The sequence below is a fragment of the Nomascus leucogenys genome, chromosome 10, assembly GCF_006542625.1.
Source record: "Nomascus leucogenys isolate Asia chromosome 10, Asia_NLE_v1, whole genome shotgun sequence".
Lineage (NCBI taxonomy): Eukaryota > Metazoa > Chordata > Mammalia > Primates > Hylobatidae > Nomascus > Nomascus leucogenys.
In genome coordinates, this window is record NC_044390.1 from 60,068,788 (window position 1) to 60,082,528 (window position 13,741).

At 48.7% G+C, this 13,741-nt stretch overlaps 1 protein-coding gene across 17 annotated transcripts in view; it reads right to left on the reverse strand.

The window, feature by feature from the left end:
• The window catches only part of SMARCA4 (SWI/SNF related, matrix associated, actin dependent regulator of chromatin, subfamily a, member 4), a 100,381-nt gene that overhangs the window by 51,319 nt on the left and 35,321 nt on the right, over positions 1-13,741 (reverse strand). For all 17 annotated transcript variants that reach the window (XM_030820843.1, XM_030820841.1, XM_030820838.1 and 14 more), the window contains 5 exons: positions 12,848-13,021; positions 11,451-11,618; positions 11,287-11,337; positions 4,622-4,752; positions 4,384-4,441 (listed from right to left, as the gene is read on the reverse strand). In XM_030820843.1, coding sequence (XP_030676703.1) covers positions 4,384-4,441; positions 4,622-4,752; positions 11,287-11,337; positions 11,451-11,618; positions 12,848-13,021 — 582 coding nt within the window. The remainder of the gene's footprint in view (positions 1-4,383; positions 4,442-4,621; positions 4,753-11,286; positions 11,338-11,450; positions 11,619-12,847; positions 13,022-13,741) is intronic.

Below are 13,741 nucleotides of genomic sequence, written 5' to 3' on the forward strand. Positions count from 1 at the left end.
TTTTTTTTAATATATGGGAGTCTCAACATATTGCCCAGATGGCTTTGAACTCCTGAGCTCAAACAATCATCCTGCCTCAGCATCCCCAGCAGCTAGAACTACAGCTATGCACCACCACGCCCAGCTCAAATGTTTTAAATTTTTGTAGATATGCAGTCTTGTGACATTCCCCGGGCTGGTCTCAAACTCCTGGGCTCAAGCAATCCTCTCGCCTCAGCTTCCCAAGTAGCTGGGACTACAGGCAAATGCCACCACACTGGCTACATCTGGTTTTTTCTGGGTTTTTTTTGAGACGAAGTGTCACTCTGTTGCCCAAGCTGGAGTGCAGTGGCGTGATCTCGGCTCACTGCAACCTCCAGCTCCCGGGTTCAAGCAATTCTTCTGCCTCAGCCTCCCAAGTAGCTGGGACTACAGGCACACGCCACCACGCCTGGCTAATTTTTGTATTTTTAGTAGAGACGGGGTTTCACTATGTTGGCCAGGCTGGTCTTGAACTCCTGACCTCGTGATCCGCCTGCCTTGGCTTCCCAAAGTGCTGGGATTACAAGCGTGACCCACCGTGCCTGGCCCACTAAACCGTTTTTGGTTTCCCTACCACAGATTCTCGACACTTCCTTTTTTTTTTATTGTTGAGATGGGGTCTTGCTCTGTCACTCTGGCTGGAGTGCAGTGGTGCTATCTCAGCTCACTGCTACCTCCACCCCCTGGACTTAAGCGATCCTCCCACCTCAGCCTCTCGAGTAGCTGGGACCACAGGCATGCACCACCACACTTGGCTAATTGTTTTGTATTTTTTGTAGAGACAGGGACTCTATGTTGCCTAGGCTGGTCTCAAACTCCTGAGCTCAAGAATCTGCCTGCCTCAGCCTCCCAAAGTGCTGGGATTACAGGCATGAGTCACCGCACCCGGCCCCGACACTTCTTTTAAGGCTATCTCAGGGTATTCTGGACTTCCATTACTAATTAGAAGTAGACTCCATATCCCTCCTACCCCTGTTATACAATGAACATTATACGTCTATTCTCTGCTGACCTACTAAAGCAGTTTATCAGTTGATTCTCTTGGATTTCCTAGGTATTCAATATCTTAGAGCCCCATCACCCCGGCTAATTTTTGTATTTTTTAGTAGACATGGGGTTTCGTCATGTTGGCCAGGCTGGTCTCGAACTCCTGACCTCGGATCATCCACCTAACTTGCCCTCCCAAAATGCTGGGATTACAGGTGTGAGACACCACACCTGGCTTTAAATATCTTAGAACCAACTTTCAATATTTATTGCTTGTAATTTACTTCCAGCTTTACTGACAAGCCTCAACCATCTACAGTATGTCTGATAACACTGGCGACAAGAGGCATCTCAGTTTACTGCAAGTTATCTATGAACTTGTTTAAGCATTCATGTTGCGTCATTTAATGGCTTTCCAGCCTTTACTGGGATTTTGCATAACACATACTGATAAAATAGACAAGAATGCATGTCCTTATCTTAAACTATTCTTGTATTGCCATTTAAATCATACAGAAACACACTTGATTGTTCCCTCATCTATAATGAAACTGCTATAAAGCTTTAAAAATACGATCTGTACTTAATCTGTTAAATAATTCCAGTGAAAAGCCAGTGGGATTTCCCTTAGGTCACAAAAAATGATTTTACAGATCATTCAGAATAAACAGGTGGTAATAACACCAACATTTTAGGCAAGAAAATCAGAGCTGCTACAGACATACTGGAATTAAAACAGGAGTGAGACTTCCGGCTAAACCCAGATGAGGAGGTGGGCAAATTTCCTCCCTAAAAGCAACTATAAAGCCAGACAAATTGACAGAGTGAGCATTTCAGAGCTCAGCAAGTTGACCAAAGGTCTACTAGAATCATTGAACCTTAAAAAACTGAACTTCAGGTGGGAAGAGTGGGAGTTTGTAGCACTGTTACTGTGGGCCACTTTCACCTCTTCTGCCTCACAGCTCTGGACACATGAACGTCTTAACGGCTGGAGAGCTGCAGGCCACGAGGCTTGGCAGGGAGGTGGAAGGGGCTCAGTCACTTGTAGAAGGAAGCAATGCCCACGCCCAGTGGCACTGCTAATGGAGGTGAGATCAGCCACGGAAGGAAAAAGTGTATGACTGGCTGAGGCTGAGTCTGTGCATAAGCAAAGAGACGCCAAAGGGCCCAGCAAAGCATAAATGCCAGGGGGAACCCGACAACGGCCCAAATGTGGACTGCATCTCCTCATACAACTGAACCATCAGCAGGAGAAAGAAGGCGCATGTCGGAGCACAAACTGTGCCCAATCTTTGGATGACCACTAAGTGACAAAGAAACACTGCCTGCCCCTAGTGAACCAGGAAAAAAATCACAAATAAGATAAAACCAAAAAATGTTTAAAAGAACTGAGCAAATACAGCAGAGGCTACACACACTGTGTGGGAACCAGAGTTCACAGACTTAGCCCCAGGAAATTACTAAACAGACTAGACGCCACCACAACCTCCTAGAGTTTTAAAAGTCAGACTCCTGGGTAGCTAAAGTATGCTTCAGCTAAACATGAAGAGGTAAGGAAAAAAATAGGAGAGGCCAGGCGTGCTGGCTCATGCCTGTAATCACAACACTTTGGGAGACCAAGGCAGGCGGATCACCTGAGGTCAGGAGTTCGAGACCAGCCTGACCAACATGGTGACACCCTGTCTCTACTAAAAATACAAAAAAAAAAAAAATTAGCCGGGTTTGGTGGCATGCACCTGTAGTCCCGGGAGGCTGAGGCAGGAGAATCGCTTGAACTCGGGAGGCGGAGATTGCAGTGAGCCAAGATTGCTCCACTGCACTCCAGCCTGGGTGACAGAGTGAGACTCCGTCTCAAAAAAAAAAAAAAAAAAAAAAGGCACTATAAAAATAAAAATCTAGAAAAAAAACATTAAACACAAAAGGCAATAAAGGAGGAACAAAAACAGGAGGCATAGAAAAGGAATAGCAAATGTAAGCCCAATCATATCAGAAATTACAGTAAATACAAATGGTCTTAGAAACTCAGTCAAAAAGCAGTCACTGTCATACTAGCTGAAAATGCAAAACCCATATGCTATTGTAGATTCAAAGAAACAGGCTGAAAGTAAAAGAAGGAAAAAAGATGTACCATGTGAACAATAATCGTAAGAGGGTTAGAGTGACTACTCTAAGTCAGCACAGACTTTAAAACAAGAAATACCACTGGAAGCCGGGTGCACTGGTTCGTGCCTGTAATCCCAATACTTTGGGAGGCCCAGGTGAGTGGATCGCTTAAGGTCAGCAGTTTGAGACCAGCCTGGCCAACATGGTGGAACCCCATCTCTACTAAAAATATTTTTAAAATTAACTGGACATGGTGGCAGGCGCCTGTAATCCCAGCTACTCAGGAGGCTAAGGCAGGAGAATCACTTAAACCCGGGAGGCGGAGGTTGCCATGAGCGAGATCATGCCACTGCACTCCATCCTGGGCTACAGAGTGAGACTCTGTCTAAAAAAAAAAAAAAAAAAAAAAAAAAAAAAAAAAAATCACCAGTCAAGAGTTCAAGACCAGACTGGCCAACATGGTGTAACCCTGTCTCTACTAAAAATACAAAAATTAGCCAGGCATGGTGGCAGGTGCCTGAAGTCCCAGCTACTAGGGAGGATGAGGCAGGAGAATCGCTTGGACATGGGAGGTGGAGGCTGCAGTGAGCCAACATTGTGCCACTGCACTCCAGCCTGGGCAACACAGCAAGTCTCCATTTCAAAACAACAACAAAAAAAATCACAAGTCGGACGTGGAGGTTCATGTCTGTAATCCCAGCACTTTGGGAGGCTGAGGCAGGTGGATCACTTGAGGTCAGGAGTTTGAGACAAGCCTGGCCAATATGATGAAACCCCATCTCTATTAAACATAAAAAAATTAGCTGGACGTGGTGGCAGGCACCTGTAGTCCCAGCTACTAGGGAGGCTGAGGCAGGAGAATCGCTTGAACCCGGGAGGTGGAGGTTGCAGTGAGCTGAGATTGCACCACTGCACTCCAGCCTGGGTGACAGAGCGAGACTCCATTTCAATAAAAAAGAAATGGGCAAATGAGGCAGACCATTCCCAGAGAAGGGATGCCAAGCACCTGAAATGCAGCCAGTGTGAAAGAGAAAATGAGTCTTAAATTTTATGTAATGTGACTGATTTAATTTAAAATGGAAATGGTCACATGTCGCCAGAAGCTGCCCTATTGGATAGCACAGCTCTAAAGCACCGACTTCAGGTAGGCCTGGGCCCCACTGTTCCAAGCACAAGATGCCCAGCCAGGGCAGGAGAGGGTCACAACACACAGGGTGGAAGTCACTGCCAGTGGGCACTGAGAGCCTTGAAAGCCAGGAAATGCACTCTTACCTCTTCCTCTTCTTCTGAGCCACTTTCTTCACTATCAGACCTCGGAGCTACTTCATACCTAGAAAAAATATAAGGGCTTTCATACAAATCTGCTCAGAGCCAGCAGAATTCACTTTCCCTACCAAACCTGCCGGGGATTCAAACAGAAGTAAAATTGCCCCTGGCTGCCACCTCCCTGGAACAAAGCCCACCGAGGACTTGGATCCCCACTGCATCTGGAACGCAAGGCACAACTCACCCCGGGTTCATCTCGAGCCAGGCCTCCAGCTGCCCGGCTTTGGGGGCATCTGTGCCTGTGAGGATCTTCCCACTCTCCACATGGATCACCTTCACCGGGAGGTCGCTCATCTGGCTGGTCTCGTCCAGAGGCTGAAAAAGAGTCATTCGTGTGACACTGAGGTTGCAGGGCCTCCAGACCAAAGGCTTACAGAGGCCAAGGTGGGAAGCACCCACTCAACTGTCTGCACAGAAAATGGCAGGGAAACATGGCCAGTGGTGGTGAAAACGCGCAAACTGTATACTCAGTAATCCAGTAAAAATATATAACCCATCAATCTTGGCTGACACTTGTTTTTTTTTTTTTTTTTTTTTTTTGAGAGATGGAGTCTCGCTCTGTCACCCAGGCTAGAGTGCAGTGGTGTAATCTCAGCTCACTGCAACCTCTGCCTCCTGGGTTCAAGCAATTCTCTGCCTCAGTCTCCCAACACCCGTTTCTTTAAGGTAACTGGCATATACATTGTAATTTTCAAAGTCCAGAAACTCATAGCTGAAAATTCAGGCCGGGCTGGTCTCGAACTCCTGGCCACATGTGATCCACCCGCCTTGGCCTCCCAAAGTGCTGGAATTCCAGGCGTAAGCCATTATGCTCGGCCCATTTTTATTTATTTTTTATTTTTGTTTATTTATTTTTTGAGATGGAGTCTCACTCTGTTGCCCAGGCTGGAGTGCAGTGGTGCGGTATCGGCTCACCGCAAGCTCCACCTCCCAGGTTCATGCCATTCTCCCGCCTCAGCCTCCAGGGTAGCTGGGACTACAGGTGCCCATCACCATGCCCAGATAATTGTTAGTATTTTTAGTGGAGATGGGGTTTCACTGTGTTAGCCAGGATGGTCTCGATCTCCTGACCTCGTGATCTGACCACCTCAGCCTCCCAAGGCCCATTTTTATTTTTTTAACGAAAACTGAAGAGCCTAATGTGGGCTCTCCCCATTCTGTCCTCCAGCCTAAGTTTTTCTCTTCACAGTTGTCCACTGGTATCAGTTTCCTGTCCATCCTTCCAGATCAATTCCATGGATAAGAAACAAGGACTTAGATGTTTCCACTTTCTCCCTGTTTTTTACACTAACAGTTATATAATTTACATTCTTTGGACCTTGATTTTTTTTCCCCCAACTTATACTCTATTTGTAGATTTCATCAAGGGTCCTCATTCTTTTTTGTTAAAAAGCTAATTGAAATATTTCAAAAATAATTCCTCTTAGCAACAAATATGAAACTCCTCCTGTTGAGATTCAGTGGATAACCATTTTCTCCCTCATCGATTCTTGTATATTTCCTAGAGAAAACTTCCAGGATGGGGAAAAAGTCCTTGGTTTAAATTTTGGTTTTCATCTTCCAGGAATTTATAACTACCTGCAAAACTGCTGCACTCACAGTGTCAACGCTGTCCACACAGCGGAGGGATATCAGTCTCTACGCGCTAAAAGCTCACCCACCAAGCAGCCACCACAGAGGGTCACAGCAACCTCTTACCCCAACAGTGGGCTCTGCAGGCTGCCTCAGTCAGGGACTTTCAACTCCACATCCTCTCTGGGATCACTGGGAGGAGTGGCCAAAGATGCCGATTGCTGCATGCCTCCCCCACACCCAAAATTCTGATTGAACTCCTCTGGAGTGAGGCTTGGGCATCCTTGCTTTTCTAAATTTTTAATTTACTTTTTATTTTTTGGAGACGGGCTCAGTACCATGGTTATTCACAGGTGTGATCACAGCCTCAAAGCCCTGGGCTCAAGTGATCTGCCTACCTGTGGCTCCCAAGCAGCTGGGACCACAAGTGCACACCACCATGCCCAGGTAATTATTTTATTTTTTGGAGATACAGAGTCTCCCTATGTTGCCCAGGTTGGTCTTGAACTCCTGGACTAAAGCAATCCTCCCACCTCAGCCTCCTGAGCAGCTGCAACGACAGGCACATGCCTTCACACCCAGCTACTACTTAGAAAAAGGTCCCCAGAGGATCACTTGAGCCCAGGACGTCGAGGCTGCAGTGAGCCATGACCTCACCACTGGACTCCAGCCTGGACAACAGAGAGACCCTGTCTCAAATAATAGTAGTGATAATAATAGAGAGCTCCCCAGATGACTAGAACATACAACAGAGGCTGAGTACTACTGGCCGAGAACAAGGAAAACCCACAAGCAGCAGCAAGTGCCGGTGCCTGTTCTCAATACTCCACAGGACAGACAGCCACAGCAGGACTGAGCACAAGCTCCCACTTCATGCACTTTCCCGTTTCATGACTTTTTTTTTTTTTTTTTTTTTTTTTGAGACGGAGTCTCACTCTGTCACCCAAGCTGGAGTGCAGTGGTGTGATCCGCCTCCCAGGTTTAAGCAATTCTCCTGCCTCAGCCTCCCAGTAGCTGGGACTACAGGAGCCTGCCACCACGCTCGACTAATTTTTGTATTTTTAGTAGAGACGGGGTTTCACCATACTGGCCAGACTGGTCTCGAATTCCTGACCTCGTGATCCACCTGCCTCGGCCTCCCAAAGTGCTGGGATTACAGACGTGAGCCACCGCACCTGGCCCATGATTTTTTTCTTGAGTCCTCCAGATGGCTCCAGAACTGTGAGACAGAACTAGCTGATAGAGAGAGATCCTGTCTCAAGTAATAAAAATCTCCCCAGGCTGGAATGCAGTGGTACAAACACAGTGCACTGCAGCCTGGACCTCCTGGGCTAAGTTATCCTCCCACCTCAGCCTCTCGAGTAGGTGGGACTACAGGCGTGCGCACCAAGCCTGGTTAATTTTTTGTAGAGATGAGGTTTCACCATGTTGCTCAGGCTGGTTTCGAACTCCTGGGCTCAAGCGATCCACTCACCTTAGCATCCCAAACTGCTGGGATTACAGGCATGAGCCACCACGCCTGGCCCAAAGTAACTTCTTTTTTTTTTTTTTTTTTTTTTTGAAACAGAATCTCGCTCTGTCACCCAGACTGGAGTGCAGTGGCCATGAACCTGGCTCACTGCAACCTCCATCTCTCAGGTTCAACTGATTCTCCTGCCTCAGCCTCCCAAGTAGCTGGGACTACAGGCATGTGCCACCACACCTGGCTAATTTTTTGTATTTTTAGCAGAGATGAGGTTTCAGTACGTTGGCCAGGCTGGTCTTGAACTCTTGACCTTAGGTGATCCGCCTGCCTTGGCCTCCCAAAGTGCTGGGATTACAGGCGTGAGCCACCGCACCTGGCCCCAGTAACTTCTGAACACAGTATTTGGAACACATACCCTGAGGTAGAGGAATTCTATAAATACTGAACTCTAACTAGAAGACTTCTGCATAGAGGTGTCCATCAGCACTTTGGAACGTACTTTCTGTGTATTCTAGAATGGAGCAGGAAAGTAAGCCTATTATTGCTAACGGAAATCAGGTTCCTGATTTTAGAATTATGGAAAGGCAGAAAGGATAAAATTAACCCTGTGCTGTTGGATTAGAATTGGAGGTGTCAGTATAACCTCAAGATTTTTTTTTCGTGTGAGATAGGGTCTCACTGTCTTGACCAGGCTGGAGTGCAATGGTGAGATGACAGCTCACTACAGCCTCAAACTCTTGGACTCAAGTGATCCTCCTACCTCAGCCTCTCGAGTAGCTGGGACCACAGGTGCATGCCACTACATCCAATTAATTTTTAAAATTTTTTATAGAGACAAGGTTTTGCCATATTGCCCACACTGGTCTCGAACTCCTGGGCTCAAGTGGTCCTCCCACTTTGGCCTCCCAAAGTACTAGGAATACAGGCATGAGCCACCATGCCCAGCCACAAGTTTTAATATATACAAACAGCAATGCAGATGAGTATGTGTACATACATCTATTTCCCAGATCCGGCTGCTCAGAGGGCCTAGAAGCAGTGATGGCCCACTAGCAGGAAGCACCCCCAAAGTCAGATCTTGGCATGTAAATATTCTTCTGTAATAAAACAAAATATAGCCAGGCACAGCGGCTCATGTCTGTAATCCTAGCACTTTGGGAGGCCAAGGCAGGTGGATTGCTTGAGCTCAGGAGTTCGAGACCAGCCTGGGCAACATGGTGAAACCCTGTCTCTACAAAAAAATACAGAACACTTAACCAGGCATGGTAGCGTGCGCCTGTAGCCCCAGGTACTTAGGAGGCTGAGGTGGGAGGATCGCTTCAGTCCAGAAGGCTGAGACTACAGTGAGCCATGATTGCACCACCACACACTCCAGCCTGGGTGACACAGGGAGACCCTGTCTTGACAAAAAAAAAAAAAAAAAAAAAAAATTTAAAAAAAAAAAAAAAAGGGAACTAGGACTCCCTGGAGAAAGAGCTGGCTCCAGGGAACTCAGGCAGGGAAAGCAGAAGAAAAGTCTGATGAAGAAGGAAGTGCTCCAGGAATAGTGGGCACATACCAAAAGTGAACAGGAGCCAATGGCAAGGGGCTCCTACTGGCTAAAGCTAAATGACCAAAAGAAATCATTTTAAAGGATCAGAATCCATTCATTCAACTAAACAAGAATCCATAAGTCTACACCAGGGGTTGGCAGACCATGGCCACAGGACTAACAGGACCAAAGAGAAAGCTTTTCCTACTATAGAAAAACAAATAAATCAATACAGTCACCATCCTGTAGCCATCACAGCAAAAACTGATCCAGGCAAAAAAAAAAAAAGATACTAAAAGGAATAGCTGGAATTCTGAGGAGTTACAATATAGTTACAGAGTCTCAAGTATCTCCCTACAGGGTACTTACTGATTACAAAACAAAAAAACAGTAACTGGACAGTGGAGATCCCTTGGCAGGGGTTCAAAGTCAGCATCACCAGTGACCTTATTTGCTAACCTCCGCCATGCACTCTCGATGTGATGCCCTGAGAGGGACCCAGGGCCATGTTGGGTCTGCCTGCCAGAGACACATAACCCAACTCTAACCACAAGGAACATCAGACAAACCAAAATCCGGGGCCACTGGATGACACAGCTGGCCTGAAGCCAAGCGTGGTGGCTCACGCCTATAATCACAGCCTTTGGAAGGCCGAGGTGGGAGGATCACTTGAGCCCAAGAGTTCAAGACCAGCCTAGGCAACATGAGACCCCATCTCTGCAAAAAAACAAACACACATACACACACACACACACACACACACACACACAAGGAGCTCTTTAAGACCGAAGCTGACTAAAGGGACCTCCACTAAATGTGAGCCAGGATTTTCTGCTGCTGTGAAGACAACTGGAAAAACTGGCCAAACCTTATATAAAGGCCTGTAGACTGGATAACAGTGCTGTACCAATGTTCACCTCCTGTGTCCATCACCTCGGTACAGTGTGCAGGAGCAACCTTGTCTTTATGAAGTAGATAATGAATTACATGGAGGTAAAGCGCTGTGACGTCTGCATTTGACTCTCAAAAGAGTTTAGGAAAAAACATATGTGAAGGCCAGGTGTGGGGGCTCATGCCTATAATCCTAACACTTTGGGAGGCTGAGGCAGGAGGATGCCTGAGCCCAGGAATTGGAGACCAGCCTGAAAAACACAGGGAACCCCCATCTATATAAAAAATAAATTTTAAAAAATTAGGCCAGGCGCGGCGGCTCATGCCTGTAATCCTGGCACTTTGGGAGGCCGAGGCGGGTGGATTACTTGAGGTTAGGAGTTCAAAACCAGCCTGGCCAACATGGTGAAACCCCGTCTCTACTAAAAATACAAAAACTGGCTGGGCATGGTGGCTCAAGCCTGTAATCCCAGCACTTTCGGAGGCTGATGCTGGCGGATCATGAGGTCAGGAGATCGAGACCATCCTGGCTAACACGGTGAAACCCCGTCTCTACTAAAAACACAAAAAATTAGCCAGGCATGGTAGCGGGTGCCTGTAGTCCCAGCTACTCGGGAGGCTGAGGCAGAAGAATGGCGTGAACCCAGGAGACGGAGCTTGCAGCAAGCAGAGATCGTGCCATTGCACTCCAGCCTGTGCGACAGAACGAGACTGAGACTCCGTCTAAAATAAATAAATAAAAATAAAATTAGTCGGGCGTGGTGGCGGATGCCTATAATCCCAGCTACTCAGGAGGCTGAGACAGAAGAGTCGCTTGAACTCGTGGGGAAGAGGCTGCAGTGAGCCAAGATTGCACCACTTTACTCTAGCCTGGGCAAAAGAGCAAAACTCCATCTCAAAAAAAAAAAAAAAAAAACTTTGCTGGGTGTGGTGGGGCATGCCCGTAATCCCAGCTACTCAGAAGGGTAGGATCACTTGAGCCCAGGAGGTCGAGGCTGCAGTGAGCCGTGCGCCACTGCAATCCAGCCTGGGTGACAGAGAGACCCTGTCTCAAAGAAACAAAACAAAACACAAAACGTGAAAATGGAGACTCTAGGTGAAAAACACACAGGACATCTCTGGACGGTTCTTGTGCCTTTCCTGTAAGTTGGACGTTACAATAAAGTAAAACCTGAAAGATGAATCCTGTGGCACATGCACAGGTCTGGAAGAAAACACAACGTGTGGGATGTGGGGGCGGGTGGGATGGGCGTCAGAGGACACCCTGGGATTCTCACCATCATCATATATCATTGTTCGTAATTTTAAAAGAACATAGGTTTTAAAGTCTGAAACAGACCAACGCCTTAGGGCTAGCTTGGTACTTCCACAAGAAACCCTGCTTCCTCACCTCGCCATCCGGCCCGATGGCAGGAGTCTGTCCTTCTGCATTTTCTGCCTTCTGGAAATAGAGAGAGACACGATCAGGCCCTGACCCGCCAGGCTGAGGCCACACACGTGAAGATGGCCGCTCCCATCCCACCCATGGCGGATGCCACGCCAAGCCCAGCACACCTTCTTTTTCTTTTTCTTCTTTTTCTCCTTGGCGACCTGGGCGGCCTTGTGCTGCCGCACCAGCTCCGTGAGGTTAGCCACGTACTCGTCTGTCTGCTGCAAGAGGTAGGCCAGGCGCTTGTCCTTCTTCTGGTCGATGAGCTTGCGGTACCCCTCCTCATCTTCAGCCTACAAAAGCATGGGGGTTACTGCAATGTGGTGGCACAATGTGCACGTCTGTGAGCACCCATGGCCAGTCAACCCAGGGGTGCACTGAGGGCGTGCGCGGCTCACGCTGGTGCCATGCCACCAGCCCTTCACACAGCAATCGACTCCTCATGCAGGAACCATTTCCTCAAAACCTACCAAGGGCTAGGTTCCAAGGGGACCTGCCAGGCAGATGGTCCCACCAGGAGCCATTTACAGAGGCCATGAGCCAGTCCTACCCACTCTGCCCACGAAATACACCCCAAACCCAAAGCCTTCTCTCCACCAAGTCCAAGGTGCATCCCTCCCACCAACTCCTACAGCAGCCACCCACCTTTCTAAGAATACATCAGATCACATCACCCCACAGCCAAAACCCTCCCGGGTGAGGCTCCCCTTCATGACCAGAACTCAACCCAGAGTCCTCCCAATGCTCTGTAAGGTCCCACGTCCCACCTGCCCCCGTGAGCTCTGACCTCACCTCCTGCCCCACACGATGCTGTTCTGGGAGCCCAGGGCTACCGGCTGTCCCTGGCACATGGCTGCCTGCCACCTCAACCTTTGTCTGCGCTGCCTGGAGCTCCTCCCCCGGGTCTCTGCATTTGTGCATCAGGGCCACCCTTTGGGCCTCTGTTCCGAGGCTTTTACTTACTACCCTGTCCCTCCCCTTCCGCTCCACTTCACCCTCCTCACTGCAGCAGTCACCATCCACTACTCTGTTTGCTTCATTCGCGTATCTGCCCCTCAAGCACAACCAGGAGCCCCCACAAGAGCAGGGGCCATGTCTTGCTCCCTTCTGTGTCCCTGTACACAGAGCAGCACCTGGCCCAGAACACGCTGCCAATATCTGTCCAACCAGCGACTCAGCCACAAATAAATGGTCAGAGATGTTTATGCTAGGGGTGAGGGGTCTGGATCATACCACCTGGCACTCACAGAACGAGGGGAGGGGGCACCACCTCCATTTTCCAGAGAAGGCAGAGGAGCCGGCTAAGTGGCCTGAGGTCACACAGTCACTCTGATGATCAGAGGGATCAGCAAATATCCGAGCCCAGGACTGACTCCTAAGCCCGCGCCTGCTCTTTTCCCTCCATCCCACCTCTAACTCCAAGCTGTGAAATGCCTTGGCGTAACCCTGGGGAGCGACCACTGGAGCCCGCAGTACCAGCTACACGTGTAGAAGAGTGCACGTCAAGAAGGCAGGACCATACCATGAGCCTCCGCATGCGCTCCTTCTCGATCCGCTCGTTCTCTTTCTTCTGCTCCCGCTCCGTGTTGGCGTGGTACGTGGCCACTGCCTTGGTCAGCTTCTGGATTTTGCCTGTGACCGATCTGTGATATTCCTTGAAATCCTTGGCATGCTGGAGAATGCTATTGAGGTATTCCTGCAGGAACGCACAAAAGAGAAGGCTGAACCCCCGGCAGCATGGCGGACACACCTCCCTGCAAGGCTTGTTTAAAACCTAGAATATTGGCCTGTAATCCCAGCACTCTGGGAGGCCGAGGAGGGCGGATCACGAGGTCAGGAGATTAAGACCATCCTGGCTAACAGGGTGAAACCCCGTCTCTACTAAAAATAAAAAATAAAAATTAGGGCTGGGCGCAGTGGCTCACGCCTGTAATCCCAGCACTTTGGGAGGCCGAGGCGGGCGGATCACGAGGTCAGGAGATCGAGACCATGGTGAAACCCCGTCTCTACTAAAAAAAAAAAAAAAAAAAACACACAAAATTAGCCAGGCACGGTGGGGGGCGCCTGTAGTCTCAGCTACTCGGGAGCCTGAGGCAGGAGAATGGCGTGAACCTGGGAGGCAGAGCTTGCAGTGAGCCAAGATCACGCCACTGCACTCCAGCCTGGGCGACAGAGCAAGACTCCATCTCAAAAAAAAAAAAAAAAAAAAAAAATTAGCTGGGCGTGGTGGCGGGCGCCTGTAGTCCCAGCTACCTGGGAGGCTGAGGCAGGAGAATGGCGTGAACCCGGGAGGCAGAGCTTGCAGTGAACCGAGATCGTGCCACTGCACTCCAGCCTGGGCGGCAGAGTGAGACACCGTCTCAAAAAAAAAACAAAAAAACAAAAAACTAAGCACTGGCAACTGTGAGTGGGAAAG